At 40.1% G+C, this 17356-nt stretch overlaps 1 protein-coding gene across 2 annotated transcripts in view; it reads right to left on the bottom strand.

The window, feature by feature from the left end:
- OSBPL9 (oxysterol binding protein like 9) overlaps window positions 1-13342 on the bottom strand; it is a 64998-nt gene extending 51656 nt beyond the window's left edge. For both annotated transcript variants that reach the window (XM_054833595.1, XM_054833598.1), the window contains exons 1-2: window positions 13142-13342; window positions 3272-3322 (exon numbers count right to left, since the gene is read on the bottom strand). In XM_054833595.1, the coding sequence (XP_054689570.1) occupies window positions 3272-3322; window positions 13142-13252 (162 nt within the window). In that variant the 5' untranslated portion in view covers window positions 13253-13342. The remainder of the gene's footprint in view (window positions 1-3271; window positions 3323-13141) is intronic.
- Window positions 13343-17356: the final 4014 nt, after the last annotated feature.

The following is a 17356-nucleotide window of genomic DNA, read 5'->3' as shown; positions in this document are numbered from 1 at the left end:
TTAGGGAAGACAGTCTGGGTTACTCCTGCCCCGGGCAATGGCAAACCCATCTGTGGGATTGCTTTTGCTCAAGGATCCAGGTGCACTTGGTGGGTAATGCGGAAAGACGGGAGAGTCTGATGCGTACCTCAAGGGGATTTGATTTTGGGTGAGAATGACCAATGATTTAAATTGTATGATGTTAATTGCTACATAATACTGCATGTTACCACTACTATGATTGCTATACGCCATAACAATGGTATTACAGTAAGAATCACCCATATTAATGAAGAATGAACTTTGATGAAACTGAGCAAGGCGCAGAGGTGAGGAAACAAGAACTGGCTTCAGCAACGAGCGCCCAGCAACTTCCTGGAGATTGACATCTTCAACCTGCAGACCATGCGCATGGCCTCGCCAGATACACCAGTTACAGGGTCTGGATGCAGCATGCAACAATCGAACAGCACAGACCATCTCCTCTGCCCTGAGAGACTGTTATGACAGATAGAGCCCAAAGTCATGGATACAGTAAAGGAACTCAGTGGACACTTTGTGGACGTTTTGCAGGGGTGGTCCCTAGACTAAGGGAACGATACCTGTGCATTATATCAAAGGATGGGAAAGGGGGAGTGGTTAATGAGGTTGTATTGGATAGTGTGGTACCTGAACATGACATAAAATGTATGGAATAAAGGGTGAAGAATGTGCTGGGTTTGGCTGGGATAGAGTTAATTTCCTTCACAGTAGCTAGTATGGGGCTATGGTTTGGATTTGTGCTGAAAACAGTGTTGATAACACAGGGATGTTTTCACTATTGCTAAGCAGTGCTTACATAGAGTCAAGGCCCTTTCTGCTTCTCGCACCAGCACATCAGTGAGTAGGCTGGGGCGCACAAGAAGTTGCGAGGGGACACAGCTGGGACAGCTGACCCCAACTGACCAAAGGGATATTTCATGCTCCATATACAACTGGGGAAGTGAGCCGGGAGGCGGGATCACTGCTCAGAAACAGACTGGATATTGGCTTTTTTGTCCTCTGCAGGTGGTAAGCAATTGTAGTTGTGCATCACTTGTTTTATACAGTTATTTTTATTGTTATTACTATTATTATTGTTGTTGTTGTTATTCTCTTCCTTTGTTATCCTGTTAAACTGTCCTTATCTCAACCCATAAGTTGTTTTTTTTTTCCATTCTCCTCCCCATCCCACTGGGGGAATGAGTGCATGAGTGGCTGTGGTGCTTAGTTACCAGCTGGGGTTAAACCACGACACCATTACATTCGCAGACTACCTGGTAATCATGCAGTGTGCCAGTGACATGAAACAATGGACCAGAAGATGCTTCTGTTGTCATGCAGATTATACATATGAAAAAGTAACAGAAAAATTAAGGTGTGAAAGTTTAAGTGTATATTCCAGAAAACTTAAGCAGGACTTAAGCATAGTACAGATGACATAGATTCCTCTGTGAACACACCTTCCTAAGTACACTATGACAGTCAACAAAAGAATTTGAAGATTCAGGCCTATGAAACGTGTATCAAGAGCAAAAAGGTAAGGAACAAGATTTTAAAATCCATTCAAGAAAAAAAGGAAGTATTTTAGCCAAATTCCTTAAATTACATGTTTGTTTATGTTCACACCTACAGTTACAAATCAACAATTACTCTAAACAGAAAACCTCTTTGATAGAATTTCAGACTGCAGCAGCCCATCTGTTCAGCTATCAGTATCACTGTCATCTGCCAGAATAGCTGCTTTACAAAAGCAGAAAAAAAAAGAAAGATTCCTTCCTCCCTCACAAAAAACCCCCACACACATTAAGAGAAATGATGGGGGAGTCAGCAAATCTTCAGAAAACTCCAAAGAGTAATTTGGGGTGGGAGAGTGGCAGATGGGGGAAGAGAAAGGGATTGGTTTATGTTAAATACATATAAAGATGGATCATGCAATATTGAACAGATTGTTCACTTTTAATATTTCCTAAACTGACAGGCTGAGGCCAACCTCCACACTGACAGGCTCACAACACTAATAAAGCAGGCATGTTTTTTCATACTAAATTTTTCTGCACAAGGCAAAAAACATCCTCTTGAACCTTTGGGAATGTCATGTTCTAGATAGTGCTTTGAGTTTATGTTACCCTTAAAGAAATACTAAGTTAATATATCAATACATTAAACAAGGGAAAGTGCAAAAAAGTCATCTGGAATCCAAGCGAATGGAGATTCTCTGTATGAGTCTCAAAAGGCTCTAGGTACCCCTTTATTAGGCCTGCAGAAAGACTAGAAAGGAGTAACAACAGAAGGAAGGAATAACTGGAAGAAGCAGAGTTCTGTTGCAACACTCATCACATTTTGTGTCAGACCTTCCCTATGCTTCTCTTACTTCAAGACTCAAAATGCTCCCATTCATACCCATTATCCTCCTGACCCCTTCGCCCTATCTACATCAGCTCTTCACAAGATTGCTGCGTACTGGAACCAGAGATTCTGAGGAACGGGAAAAAATATAGAAAAAGGACTTGTGCAAGAAATATTTTTGGTACATGCATGACCACAAGGTAGAATCTGGACATGTGCAAAGACATCACAGCATTCCCACCTCACTTCAGTACTGTCATTTCAAGCTACAACAGCAGCACTCAAGGTTAAGTGTCCCAAGCTGGAGTGCCTCAAACAGGTAACACTCAGTTTTCACACTCTGTATCTTTTTACCTCTTTTTCTCGAATTTGTACCTCCCCACACAGCTGATACTTCAAAAAACTTTGCCTACTGTGTTCTTTCCCTTTCCTGTCCTCTTTTGTTTCACTAAGCTCAAGCACAGCTAAGTGGCAGGCCTAAAGAGTGTCCAAGCTGGCAGAATGGAGGACACAGTAAGAGAATAAAGGCAAATCAGAAGGACAGAAGGAAGCAGTTTTGCAAGGATTTCTATAGGTACAGAACATATATGCATATACATATATATCTCCATACAAAAAAAAAGAGAACTGCAAACAGCAATTTTTTCATGGCATGCTACTACTGACCCATCTTACTGTCATATAATGCTTTTTATACAATGTATAAAATGTATAATGTTTTTATACAATATAAAAAATTGTATAATGTAATGAGCCCAGCATGTCGCTTGATCTCTAATGTTTTCTTTCTTTAAATACTTTCACTATTTCAGTATTTTGCAGAGTCAGGAACAGAGCCCAAACCTCAAAAGTCTCCTTGCAGTTCTCTTCATTAGGCCATATTATACGCAGTAAGTCATTAAGTACTGAATAAAACAACACTTACCCTGAGTCTAACACACCCTCGGCGTGATCCTCTCATCATTTTGTCTTTTGACTGAAACAGAAAAAAACAGATCACTGGATTAACAAATACAGTAAGAATTGCAAGGAGGAAGGTAGTTATTCAAAGCAACTGAGAAAAGAATAAAGCATTTTTATAGAATGTTTTATTGACTGACTAAACAAGATGCAAACTATGTTACAAATTAGGTTAGTTCTCACACAAAGAAAGTACACCACCATTGTATGAAAAAGCAATCCTTCAAAAAATAAGAACACAAAATCCCACTTCAAGAAGTTTTGTAAATACCTTGAAGAAATACTCAGAAAGTGCAGTCCACACCTTTATAGAAAGTAAAAAGAAGTGACAAAAGGAATTAGGAAATATTAAAAATTGGCAGTATACTGATTTACATTTTCCTCCTTTCTCTCCTACTCTCACAAAAGTGTCCATATAACAAAATCCAGCTGTGTAGGCAGAATTGTACAAATGAAATTATATCTGTCAGAAAGTTTCCCAGATTCATACCCCTTTTCATACAAATCTCATGTTTAGATAGGTTTCTATGTCTACTTCCTCGACAGCACAGCCTGCTTTCATTACAACAGAAAAGCTATGTTTATAGCCATTTAAGCGGTAAGAGCCCAGATCACAAAACAGGATTCCTATGTCCACAACCAATGCTCAAACCTGTAGACTAGCCTACCTTGCAGATAAATTACTGAATCTCTTTTTTAGTATCTGTTTGAAGCACTGACAAGGGAATTCCAGGGGAAAAAACTTCAAGCCCCCAAACAGGCAATTCTAAACAGCCAACTCACTTCTAGCTTGAAATTGTGTTACGTTGAACTTTCAGCTATTCCCAGCACCGACTAAGGTAGATTTGTCAGTAACTTTCTGCCAATGTCCTAAGTGTTATTGGGCAATAGTGGCAAGCCCAAGTAGCACACACACAAACTCTCTAAGAGAAAGAGAGAAAGAGAGAAAGAGAGAGAAAGAGAGAAAGAGAGAAAGAGAGAAAGAGAGAAAACATTTTGGTCATCCTAAATAGTCATGTTTTCTGATAGATGTAAAATATCTTCTGGTTTTTAACTACACACACACTTTCTGTTTTTTAAATGATAAATTACATGTCATTGTAGCCTTATCTGCAAAGGTAGTCTTGTCAAATACAACCCCTTCTCTCTTACCTTCCAAATATTCAAACTACTTTCTTTCAGGTCACGAAAACACAGCTATCACTGGTGTCTCATGAACAGACTCTGTTGCTGCCATCTTCTGAATATCCACTTCTTTCCAACAGTATCTTAACAATTCCATCTAGACAATATACTGATGTGATTATGACCAGCCCTATTTTCACAGAAGCCATTAGACAACGAAATCTTATTTATATCAGTGGAAAAACAGATAGGAAGGAGAAGTAACAGTCTTAACAGCAACAAATTATTCTTCATTTGCTACATATTTGTGATATAGCTACAAGAAAAGCATGAAGCAGTCATAGCGAGTCCTATTCACTAAATATAATTTAAAAATATAGCAGTCAGAGCTTCAAATAATGTTTTTGCTGATCTCTCATTCAATTCAGTCTCTAATTTGTCAGAGTTGTCTTCTGAGTTAGAAACCATCGGTATTAATCTACTTGTTTTCATATCAATACAGATTGGCTGGTCAAAATGAAATGGAAGTAAAGACCAGCAGTGCATTCATAATGCATTCTACAGATATACAATTTCTTTGTAGATTTCCTGAATGAAAACTTCTACATAGGGAAGATTTTTTTAAATTTTTTTTTTTTTTAGTTTATTTTTAAACCAAGAAAGGATTTAGAAACAAAGTTACTCCAATAATTTCCTATCAGAAATTGTATATACTCGGGACACACCTCACTGGAGTACACTTTGATTTTTTACATTCACTGCCTTGAGAGTTCTCCTGCAATGGGAGGACACTGCTGAGAGCTTATCACTCCCTCTGGTGGTTACAAGAAGAAATATTGGCATAATCTTAGCAGGAAAGAAAATATCTGGATTGAGGATGCAAGTCTGCAGCAGCTGAAAGAAAGGGATCAGGTCTGACTGCTGGGATCACCAAGTCCAGGCCCTCCGGTATGCCAGGCACAGCACTCCCAGCTCGCTGTACTGAGCACAGGCAGGGAACCAAATCAGACAAAAAGCAAAGGCAGCAGAAGAGACTTGGTTTAGATCCCTTAACCAGCTAAGAGCTAGTCCTAGTGCAAGGGAGGGCAGAATCCCAACAACCCTGACTTCCACTGTGCAGATTGACTATCAACTCAACTGCAAAAGATACTGTAAAAGCCTTCCTTTTTCTTGAACATCACATGTTAATGGAATGGAAATTAAGTTTAAACATTATAATGTTCTTAGTCTGCAAAAAGATTCACAAGATAAAGGACAGGTTCAGAATGTGGTCCTACATACTTAGAATTTTGCCATCTTCAGACAGAGCTTTAACTGGTTAATACCAATTACAGTGAAGCGGTAAATCTAATTCATTGTACCTAAGTGGAATAAAGCACCCACCATTTCAGCATCTGAATTCCCTGTGCACTAAAGCATCACACATAGTGCTCTATTCTCTCATTGGAATACAGCAAATCTTTTACTGATTGCTGCAGGAGAGTACTTTAAAACATAACTCGGATGACATTTTAGATTTGCCCCCGCAAAAAAAAAAAAAAAGATTTTATAAAAACTACAATTCAGATAGCTTCAGCTTCCCCTTAGAGCATTATGTTTTACCCTTTGGTTAAAATTAGGCAATGAGTATCCAATATGCCCTATACTTGGTCAAGTATTCTTGGAAAATCCCATAACCGTTTTGAGGAATGGTTCCATTTCACTGAACAAAACCCAATACAGCAGAAAGACATCTCTGAATGGCTAATAAAAAGTCACATTTTTCTTTCTTTTTCTATTTAAAGTTTTAATATGCAGCTATCTTTTTTCAGTGATGTTTTATAACCAGATAAAATGACATTTTTAATACACTTTCAATACACAGTGTACTGATTTTGATGATAATGGACTTGAACAGGTTACAAGCAGACAGCAACATGAGATAAATTTCAGCCGAACCTCAAATAAAACATTGTAAAAATGAACAAAGCTATACAGTATTACTCTAGGAGGAATGTAAGTATCTCCCCCCAAAAATATGGACTTTATTGGTTTCTTTCTTACATCCACACAGTGAAGTTGATCCAATACAGAATTGATCTCACATAAGGCATTTCAGGTAACCTACAACTTCTTAGGGAAATGAAAATAATGCCTGAGTCTATTTAAAAAAACAAAATTAAAATCCTAACCTCCCCAAGGGACCCCAGCCCTCCTTCATCTTTAGAACTACTTGTATTTCGTGTAAGTTTTAGCTGTTGCATGGAAAGTTTAAGTTTTCAATATAAAACCCAGCTGCTGTCTGCCTCCAAGACTTCCGAGGCGCAAGTTCTGCTTTTGCAGACGTGCACAGAACTTGAAGAGGTACATTCTTGACTCACATAGTGCCGTCAAGGAAATCTCTAACATAAGTACACAGATGAGCAAAACCACTCACGCCATTTATTTTCCATTAGGGATTAAGAACCTGTAACAAGCTCTATTTATAAACAGTGATTTTTGCAGTTCAGCTACGTCTACAGGAGAAGCTTTAGTTTGGACCACTTTCCGTAACAGCCATTCTCATCAAATGCTAAGGCAACGCTCATTTTTCAAGCAGAAATAAACCCCAACAATTTAAAAACTTTACATGCTGTTCCCAGCCCACCATTCCTCTAGCAGCCTTACAAGGCACACCCCAGTCTCAGAGGAGGACTTCCTCGAGCACAGGGACATCATCTAACAGCCATGTTGTTTCCGTCTTTAAAGCTTTAGCTTTGACTTCTATGGATGCAGTCATAAAGCAGGAACCAAAACACTGCAGCAATAACTGAGGATGCCTCTGGGGCTCATTTAACCCCAACAGATGCCATGTATATCCAAAAAAGGTAAGGCAACAATTTATGGTTTCTGACATAGAAAAGCATTACACTGCTTATAGAATCGTACAAGAAATTAATGTATGAGAGGCCTTAACTGGATCAAGGTGTAAAAGATACAGCACAATCATACAACCCTCTTCCCCAAGAAGCAGAGCTACAGACTAAACAGCCTGTATCTCCAACAGGACATGGTATCTGATCACCATGTTATCTTTTCAAATTTCTAAATATTGTAATTGCTATTAAAAGTTCCTACTGTATAATTCTAAGTTATTTTAAATAAAGCTTATTCATTAAAATGCCTCTGTCACCTGACAATTCATTAGCTCGTTAGACTCAGCTTCATTGCTCCATTCGCAACCTGCATTGAGGAAACTTTTAAATAGCTAGAAACCTTAAACTAAGTTGATCTAACAACAAAAAACAATTGATCCTCTAGATTGCTACTGGTTTTATTTTGCACACCTAATAAAGAAAATATAAAAAACATGCAATAGATGACATTTTGCAGGTAAGCTAACAGATTTAGCACTGAACTGGTCTTCTTTGGACCCACAGCACATGATCTGTACTCTTCTGATTTGCCAAACTGTACCCACCTTGATCCAGATCCTACATGAGCACCCAACTACACTTCATCATATTAATGGAGCAGACAACATGGATGGCTTTGAGAGGCCAGACAACATGCAGTTCAGAGTGCCAGTACAAAATTAACCCATCAAATATTTTTTAACAAATCTGAACAGGCACAATATGTTTATATTGGATGAGAAATGCCAACGACATGCACTGCAAAGCAGGATCAGGTATTGGGGGACCCAAAACCAGACCCATAGCCTAACTACTAAAGAGGAGTCAACTACTTAAATTATAATCCTATAACTATTTATTCGGTGCATCAAAACCTGCGATACAAAGTTAGAACTATGTACAAAATTCAATTTAGTAGTGCATAATAGCCATCAATATTTTTTATCCCATGTCTGTAAATTCAGAATACTTTTTCTTATTATACCTATTTTGCTTATAGTTCTGTCTGTTTTTATTAGACTCACTGATCTGTTTGCAGTGCATGTGACAGATCAAGTTATTACAGGGAAAAGTGTCACCTCAGCTCAGAATGGAAAGCAGAGACCTCAAAGGAAATGTTTGTGCAAAAGCAGATAGGTTTTTTCCTGCTTTCTTGGGATTTTTGCACACAGCTGTTGATTGAGAAACTGTATTTGGAAAAAGCAGGAAAATGCATTCAACTGAAAGTCTTTACCATAGGGGCACTGAGCCACGACTCCAGAGGCATCATCTGAAATCAAGTTAACAAGACTTGTTTTCACATCACCAAAAATTCATGAAACTGCTGCAAAATGTGAGTCCCCCTCCTCAATATCTGGATTGTCCAATCCACAAGCAGTTCTTCAATACAGTACAACCAGTATTAAAGTTGCTAACTAGCAGCAAACTTTAAAAAGGATGTAAAAAATATTTTTACGCCACCACAACTACTTCCTCCTAATGACTGTTTTCACACAGATTTTGCTCCTGAAAGCATTCAACCAGCATATGTTTTTAAAAGTAGTTTGATGGAATAATTAACAAAACAACAACAGAATATCTAAGCATTTAAATCTATTTAGGCATTTACTGGTGCAAGAACCTTAAGATGATGGGAGGCTACCCAGTTTTGTTTCAAGAATACACACTATGGACTTGTCATACACAACAATTTTTTCTTGCAACCCTCATTCATTATACAATCCAGCTGTTTAAGTCTACAACATTTTGAACAGTTCTTCTTTCAATACCACCATATGTAAATATCCACAAAGTTTTAAAGTATTTTAAGGAACTTCCTATCTACTGGCCCTAGTTTTAGCATTGTTTGCACAGCTATGCCAGTTCTGCTTTCAATTTATTATACAAATAAAATATTTATTTAAAGAGTACAATTAAAACAAGAATTTAAATCAGATTTTCAACCTTGAGGGGTTCTCTGGATTATTTCTACAGGATTCCCAAGGGTAATCAAGGCTATAGCTGATGTGTATTTAAGACAGCACTTCTGCCAGAAAACACAAACAAGAAGCAAATTGCGTTCAACTCCCTCTTCCTCTCTAGCCATTTCTTTGTCTTCCTGCTATCTTCCAGTATAATGCTAACACACATTTTTATACTGACATGCAGAAAACAAATGACAGAACTGGAAAAAAAAAAAATCTGCAGAAAGTTATTTTTCAGCTGGAATCCAGCTCAGGGAACAGCTCTACAGCTCCTGTGCCAGCAGAAGGCAGAAATGAGCCACTTCGAGACTTTTCTGTTAAGTATTGTCAGTGCCACCAATAACACACTGAAAAACTCACAATGCTTCAGTAGACTTACATTTGCTATACCTTCAAGAGAAAACATGGGTGGATTCACAAATCAAAGACTATTGAGGGAGAAAAAGAAGTAATTTGTCAAACCATTGGTCAAACTGATCAAAAATGGCACTCAGTCATTTATTTCATATTTTGCTCTTCAAAAAACCAAAAAAGAAACCATTTACTGATATCAGACAATCATTTATTCAATATTCAATATATTCATTATAGCAAAACCATGTAAAGACAATGTTTGGATTACAAGTCGAGATCATACTCTCTGAAATATATAATTCATAAATAAATTTAAACAAATGTAATTATAAGCAAATTTGAGGATGTACATTTCTATTCTGAAAAAGAAAAAAACTCCAGAAACTGCAGAAGTGGAAAAAGCAAACAATTTGGCATTGTAAAAAACCTTTGTAAACCAACTTGGAAACGCATGTGAGAAACATTTGTATTCCCACTCGTAAGTAGTACTACTAGTGTTCGCTGCAATACAACTAAACAGAGAGGAAGGAATACACAAATGAAAATAGAAATAAGCATAAAAATTAAATTCTCATTTTTTTCTGACTCAGTCTTCAGGTAAAATCTTTTGCCTTGTTCCTTGAAATTTCTAATCATGTCAGAAATGTAATTTTAATTGAACGCATTTGCTTCTGATGTATGTATCCAAATCATATTTGGATCTATGCATTTTACCAAAAGACAAAGCATACTAATTTAGGTGCTGCTTTTTTTTTTTGTTTTCCCCACAAGCACAATACTATTGCGCACTAACTCTGAATGTTTATTCCACATTAAGGGTACTTTTCTGCAGTCTATTTTAAGTTACTACCAACAACAGTGCAAGGACACACCTATGAAGAGACACGTGTTTCTGGATCTAGCTCTGATGGAAATTCAGCTGCATCAGAAGTTATTACCCTGCCATTTTCCACAGCTCCTTTGCCAAAGGTTAATTGGCGATTGGATCTACTGGAGAAACTGGGTCCTGCACGTGCAACTTTCTGGATGGAAATGGACTAAAGAGTCTGCAAGAGGTGAAGAGCAGGTAAAAACTGATCAGTTAACTGTAATCTCTCCTATCAGCAAAACTGTTTCCAGGTGGCATACCTATACAGCCAGGTTGAAACAATCTCAGCCTACCCCACCCATGCATTACACTCATAGGGAAGGGCCAGTTTCAGGCTCAAAAATCATCCAGTTACACAAGCAGAGCAAGGCAACCATATATTGCTTCAGACTGAAACTGGTTCACAGGGAATGGAGTACCTGACCCTATGTACCTGATCACATAGATAAGCCTTTAATTCAAAATACAAGCCTGCATATACAGAATCACAACAGGCCATTTCCCCATGTAAATAAAGCCCCCAAACCTGCCAACATTCCAAATTAACGTTGCTTATGTACCACAGCCTTATAAACTACCATAGGAGTTGTTATTCTAAAACTAAAGGTAGAGCTGAAAGAAACAGCACCCCACTACCTTCTCAATACTAATACTAATATTAGTACTTGTGAGGCATGCAGTCAACTTGGACTTGATCTGAATTATCTTTCAAACCCATGCTCCGGCTGACCCTGCAGCCCGATGAGTAATCATGCCAGGACACATGAAGAAGCACGCATGCTGAAAGACCAGTTCTTTTGGCAGCCAGTCTTTCAACACGATACACACCCTTAGGTACAAGAACGAATTCAGATGTCTAGAGAATGGCATAACACGTACTTTACAGACATATGTGCAGAAAAGATAGCACATGGATAAAGCAAGTATTCTAAAATAAACGTTAACTGCAGGCATTTCTTAGTCATAAAGGGACACAAAGCAGAGAACATGATTTCTTGTTTCCAACTTCAATTTTTTAGGACAGGTAGTTAATAAAGGGATTTTTAAATTTCTGCACTAACAGTCATTATAATAACAGGGAACATAATAAATTATACAAAATAAAAGTGTAATGCATTATGTAGGGATATCTAATAATAGGAAATAATTAAATACAAGAACTGATTTTTATTAAACAGGTGAAGACCATACAATGAAAATCACTGCAATAACCAGAATTATTATTATACGCACTAGTCATCAGGAAATGTTTCCATTTCTGTAGTTGAGCATTAAATGACTTTGCACCTTGGACCTCTACTTAGACTACACTCACTAATTCACCTCCGTCAAACAGTTGACATTTGAACAGCCATTAAAAAGCAACTATAAAAGCACTTTTATTTCTTCATCCATATTCCAGGTGAGGGATTTTGAACCTACATGAACCAAAATTGTTTGAGAGTCTGTAACTGCTTTATGCTGAGAGCCTTATAAACTCCTGTCTGGAGAGATAAGCACTCTCCTAGTAGGGCTGGAAATCCAGATTTAAGGAAAAAAAGGGTTATATGCAATGCTTCCGTATGAATAGACCTCCACAGACAGCATGATACTCCAAGTTATTTGCTGCAAATCTATTACAATTTGCTACAGGTTAAATCTGTTGGTTTTTTCAGACTGACACACTAATAGTAATTGCTCCATGCTAAGAAAACTTAACTGTGCATGTGGTTCAGCCCGTTAGCCTTCTCATTTAAGGGCATATCCTTGAAAAAAAATTAATTTGTACTGTTAAAGTATTTGTAACAATTCACATTTTTATATAAGAAGCTGAACAAGCCAGCAAGTCAGGATCCGTCAGCAGTTACGCAAAAACAGTCAAGAAAAACATCACTGTCTTTTAATGCACTGCACTTTCAAAGTTCGTGCTTGAAAGTAGGAAGCGCTCAACGGGAAGAGGAAAGTCAATCTCAAACTGGGAAGCAACCGGCCGTTGAGGCACCGAAGGCGGCATGTGCAGCGATAACGTGTCCGTGGCCCTCGGGTGAGAAGTAACAGGGAAGATCGCTGCTCCGCGCAAACGCTTCTGAGCCGAGCAGCCCGGGAAGGCGGCACCCTCACGGGCCCGCCGCCCGGGCAGAGCGGGCCAAACCAGGGCGAGAGCAAGTTCCCGGAGACAGAGAGGGGGGGCGCTGAGGCAGCGGGACCCAGGAGCCCGGGGCTATCACTGAGCAAGGCTCCGGAGCACCCGGAGCGAGCGGGCCGCCCCCGCTCCCCCGGGGCAGAGGAGTCGCCACCCGTCCGGGGGTGGGCGTGAGGCCCCAGGAGGCGGCGGGAACCACCTACGGCTTCCGAGACTCCACTGGCGACGCCAGCCCCGGAGCCACCGGCCGCCAGGGAACTCCCCGCCAGGGGGCAACGGCCGCTCCCGCCCAACGACCCCGCCCCGGAGCCGCCCCCTCCCCCCGCGCCGGCCGCCAACAATAACAACGCCGCTCGCCCCCACCGATAAATCTCCCCGCAGGGCCACCCCATTGGCTGCTGCTGCCGCCTCCTCCTTCCCCATTGGCCAGCCGAGCACTCACACCGCCCCGAGTCCCCTCCCCACCCCCACCCTGCGCCTCAACCGGTCTCCCGGCTCCTCACCCGCCCGGCCCGCCGCTGCCCCTCACCGTGTAGTAGGAGAGGAGCCCGGCGTTATAGTCCAGCACGAACCAGCGGTACTGCCAGCCCTTCATGACATTGGTCCATTTGCTCAGCGGGCCCTCCATGATAGACGCCATCTTAGGCACCGAACCGGCACCACCGCGCACACCGCCCGTTCGGTGAGGGGAGCAGGGGAGAGACACGGCGGCCGCCAGGAGGGAAGGGGGCGGGGCACGCAGCGAGGGGGCGGGGCCAGGAGCCACACTTCCCTGGAGGGCGGGCGAGGAAGGGGCGTGGTTTGCGCGCGCAGCGGGGACGCGCGTCGCGGGGAGGGAGGCGGGGCGCGGTGAGGCAATGGAAAAGCGGGCGGGAGCGGGTGGTGAGGGGAGCGTGAGGAGTGGGGGCGTCCGGAGGGCTTGGGTTTGTGCGTGCTGCCTGGGGGTCCCTGAAGTGGTGGGGCTTCCCCTCAGGGCTCTGGGGAGGCAGAGGGCGAGGTGTGAGGGAGGGCTGTGCGGTGGCAGTGGTGTGGCGAGGGCACGACGCCTTGCCGCTTCGGTAGTGTGAGGGCGGGAGGGCGTTATCCTGGCCCCTAAAATACTGGGCACCACAGCACCTTTTCATTTTTCTTGCTGTTGTGCTTGTCCCTTTGTTTCTCTGTTGTTTGCCCGTCCAAAGCACCTCTTGGGCTTCCTAACCAAGTCCAAGGGCCCGGGGCTTCTGAAGGGCTACGTGGCCAGAGTGTATAAAAAACATTCATGACTTGAGATAACCTTTTAAGGGTAAGGCTTATTTAAATGGGACACAGCTTTCCTGTGGACTGATCCAAGAACGTGGAATGAATTCCCCAGGAGCTATGGACAATTGTAAAACTGTTGTTGAGTGCAAGGCATGTTTTTTGGCACTGATCTTCTCTGACATAAGTACATAACTTCAGTTGTACTTTAACATAAAAACTTCAAAGGACCCATATTCATGTTCCTTCCTAGGGATCAACAGTACAGCAATAGCAATCATGCTTTTACCATGAGGTTTGTGTTTGTCATGCAATCCTTACAGTATTAATTTAATAACTTTTTTCCTTTTTTTCTCCACCTGTTTTGTTTTTAATATAAAAATCCCTTTATAGTAGGGCTGAATTAGATCTGGTGTCTTACAACACTGAAACTTTATATTAAGTTAAACTAATTTTAGTAGAAAAATCACCCCAGTTACCCCTTTTGTGAAAAAGAATTACTCAAAAGCAGAGCTTTTGCGTTTGATTTTAGAAAATAAGAAATACTTCCATGTTTCTAATTCATCTTCCCATTTCACATGTCGCATTGCTTACTAGTTTGTTACCAAGTGGAATTTATGGCTTTGACTTTCTAATACCCTTGGGAGTCACCTGGTGGTGTGTTTATGCATGGTGTTACCAGTTTAATATAGCTAATGCACAATTCAGTCTTGAACCCCAGCTTGTTAATTTTGATAACATTCTTTTTCAAGCTGCATATGACTGTAGTAGTCTGTTTTCTTCTTTAGTTTCACTGACTAAACAAAGTGTGGCTGCCTAGAGATTATACCCAGGCAAGCAAAACAAAAAACATCAGATGGTGCCAGAACATTACTAGTACTACCATTTAAAGCTGTAGCTGGACTGGAGCTTTATTATCTCAGATCACTACTTTGACTGTATTACACCACAAGAGTTGAAACTACGCAAAGAGCTTGTGCAAAAAAATCTCTTGGCTTAACTGTGAAAGGGCTGTCTGTAGGCAGAGCATTCTCAATGAGAAGTTCTTGACAGAAGAGCTTTCTATTTACCTTAGTTTGCCAGAGGCTGAATTTGCTGAATATCTTACTAGTTCTTTGTTCTCTATGACTTTTTTGAGGGGAAATGTGCCAAAGACTTGTCTCCACTAGAAAAAGCATGTATTTTAGCTAGCTCAATTTAGCTAAACCTTAAAAGCCCTAGAGTAGATGGAAAAGTTGTGCTAACGGGTGTTAAAGGGGATTTCATCTCAAGGTTTCTTTTAGCAATGTAGTGTGGATACTCTCTTTAGGTAATTTGGCAGAGATCAGAGAATCATTGCTTTTCAAAAAACCCTACACAAGTTGAAATATAGTCTGTTATCAGCATTCAGGATACAATATCATATAGGTTTATGTACTTTTTTGACATGTCAGGGTGATGTGTCTTCTGTGTATACCAGATTACTCCAGTATATATTGTATGTGGTTCATGAGGGCATTGTTGAAGGGATTAGGCTTAACTAGTTAGATCCTTCTGATAAAGATTCTAGGTGCCCATTCAGATTGTTTTGAAAGATCAGTGCAAACATTTTGGTTCATTTAAACAAATCAACAAACTGAAATCAGCCACAACTGTGATATAACCTACCTTTATATACTTTGTATGTTACATCATCAGCATCAATGATTTTTAATTAAAAAAAAAAATTAAAATAGAAGTTACTTCCTTAATAGAAGAATTTAGTTTCCTTTAACATGTTCCATCTGTATCCAATTTGGAACAGTTACAAAGAGCTGTTATTTTCTGTAATTATAGACAGTTTTATTGTGATGTTCTCCATATTTTACAAAACTTAAATTAGACTAGTACATCCACCTCTTTAACATTAAGTAGAGTACTTACTGTCATCTGAGAGAATTAGGTACTACAGAGATCAACAGAACTGGGCGGAAAGCAGCAGCTGTTACCTTGTGCTGCCTTTGTTTTATACACTGCTCCATCAGCTGAAAATCTTATCCAGCATCATTCTTTTGCCAGACAGAGGCCTCAGTTAAATTATGTTGCTGTAGTGTCCCAGCCACACACAGATTTCCTGACCAGCCACAATGTTTAGCCCATAAAGTGGCCTCTGGAGTACTCGAGACTGTCCCAGCAGGAATGCAGGGGGAAACCTCAGATACGCCCAATCCTTACTGTGTTTTCCAGGATATCCCAACTTGCACCCTACTTAAAATTTCTTCTGTGTTCTTTTCCTTTGTCCAAGCTTGTCCAATAACTTACATCTTTTGCCATTACGGTTTAAATCTCTATGGTTTCTAGCCAAGAGGAAGGTACTGCTGATTTAGAGTAAATACCGGTGAAGGAAGCACCAGAGCAGAGGGAATGAGAAGCAGGAGTATACTGAAAGTGTAGTTATTTAAGAGGAACATGCTTTTCTATTGCAAATCTTCCTGAAGTTATAGCTGAACTTACTTTGAAGAACCTCAGTGATGAAGTTGTGTGGCTTGTGGGTTTCCTTAAGGGTGTCTGGGAGTGTGACTGGCAGCAGTGAAAGTAGCTTTAGTTTGCCCCAACAGCTGCAGTTGCTTGGTGTTCTGTAGAACATAAGGAAGCCATTTGAGAAGAGAACAAATGACGTTTTGTTTCCTTTTCTTTTCCAACTTCATAAATGGGCTGGTAGTTTCATTTTGTATTTCTAGCCCTATCAGGTCACTGTGTCAACGACTGACAACGTAATCATCATAATTAAGAAATTATGTTTTAGTCTGATGGCGGATGATTCTTTTTTTGCTTGTTGGTAGCAAGTAATGTCTTTTATTTGTACCTTCAGGAAAAAAATTCCTCCATTTGCTTTTTTTATGGGTAACAAATGCACTAGTAAACTACAATCAAGTAGAAGATAAAGCCTTCAGTGTCATCTTCAGTCTCCTGCTACTGTCCTTTAAAGATATTTTCTAGTCCCTCTATGCATATGCTGACTACACTAAGAATAGGAACGATGTCAGAGGCTAAACATTTTTTATTTTATTTCTTGAGAATTATGTTTGGTTTCGGGGGCTACAGAGAGGAAGATAGATGGGAGAGAATCACCTTTACCCTACAAGCGGTCATTCTTAAAAAAGGATAATTAAATCAAGTATGCCAATAAGTGCCATCATAACTAGATTTTCTGAACAGATTTATTATACTGTCACTGTTTTTGATACAAATGCTTATAAAAAAATCAGCAATACAGTGGAACAAAGACAGTAGTTGGTTTTCTGTCTTTCTGAAGCAAACAAATAATTCTATCTTGGGTCTTTCTTGCCAGTTCCTGTCTGATCCCAGCAAATAAAAGCCATTAGCAATACATTTTCCCAAACCTGCCTATTTTAATCTAGTTTTTCTCTGTTCTTAATGAATTGTCATAAATCCCTCTAGGTCAGGGATGAGGAACCTTGTTGAGGGCTAAGCAGACCTTTCCAAGTCTTCTAAATGACTCCATATTAGCATACACCAGAAAAAATCA

The sequence above is a fragment of the Grus americana genome, chromosome 8, assembly GCF_028858705.1.
Source record: "Grus americana isolate bGruAme1 chromosome 8, bGruAme1.mat, whole genome shotgun sequence".
In the NCBI taxonomy this organism is placed as follows: domain Eukaryota; kingdom Metazoa; phylum Chordata; class Aves; order Gruiformes; family Gruidae; genus Grus; species Grus americana.
This window is presented reverse-complemented; position numbering and strand designations above follow the sequence as displayed.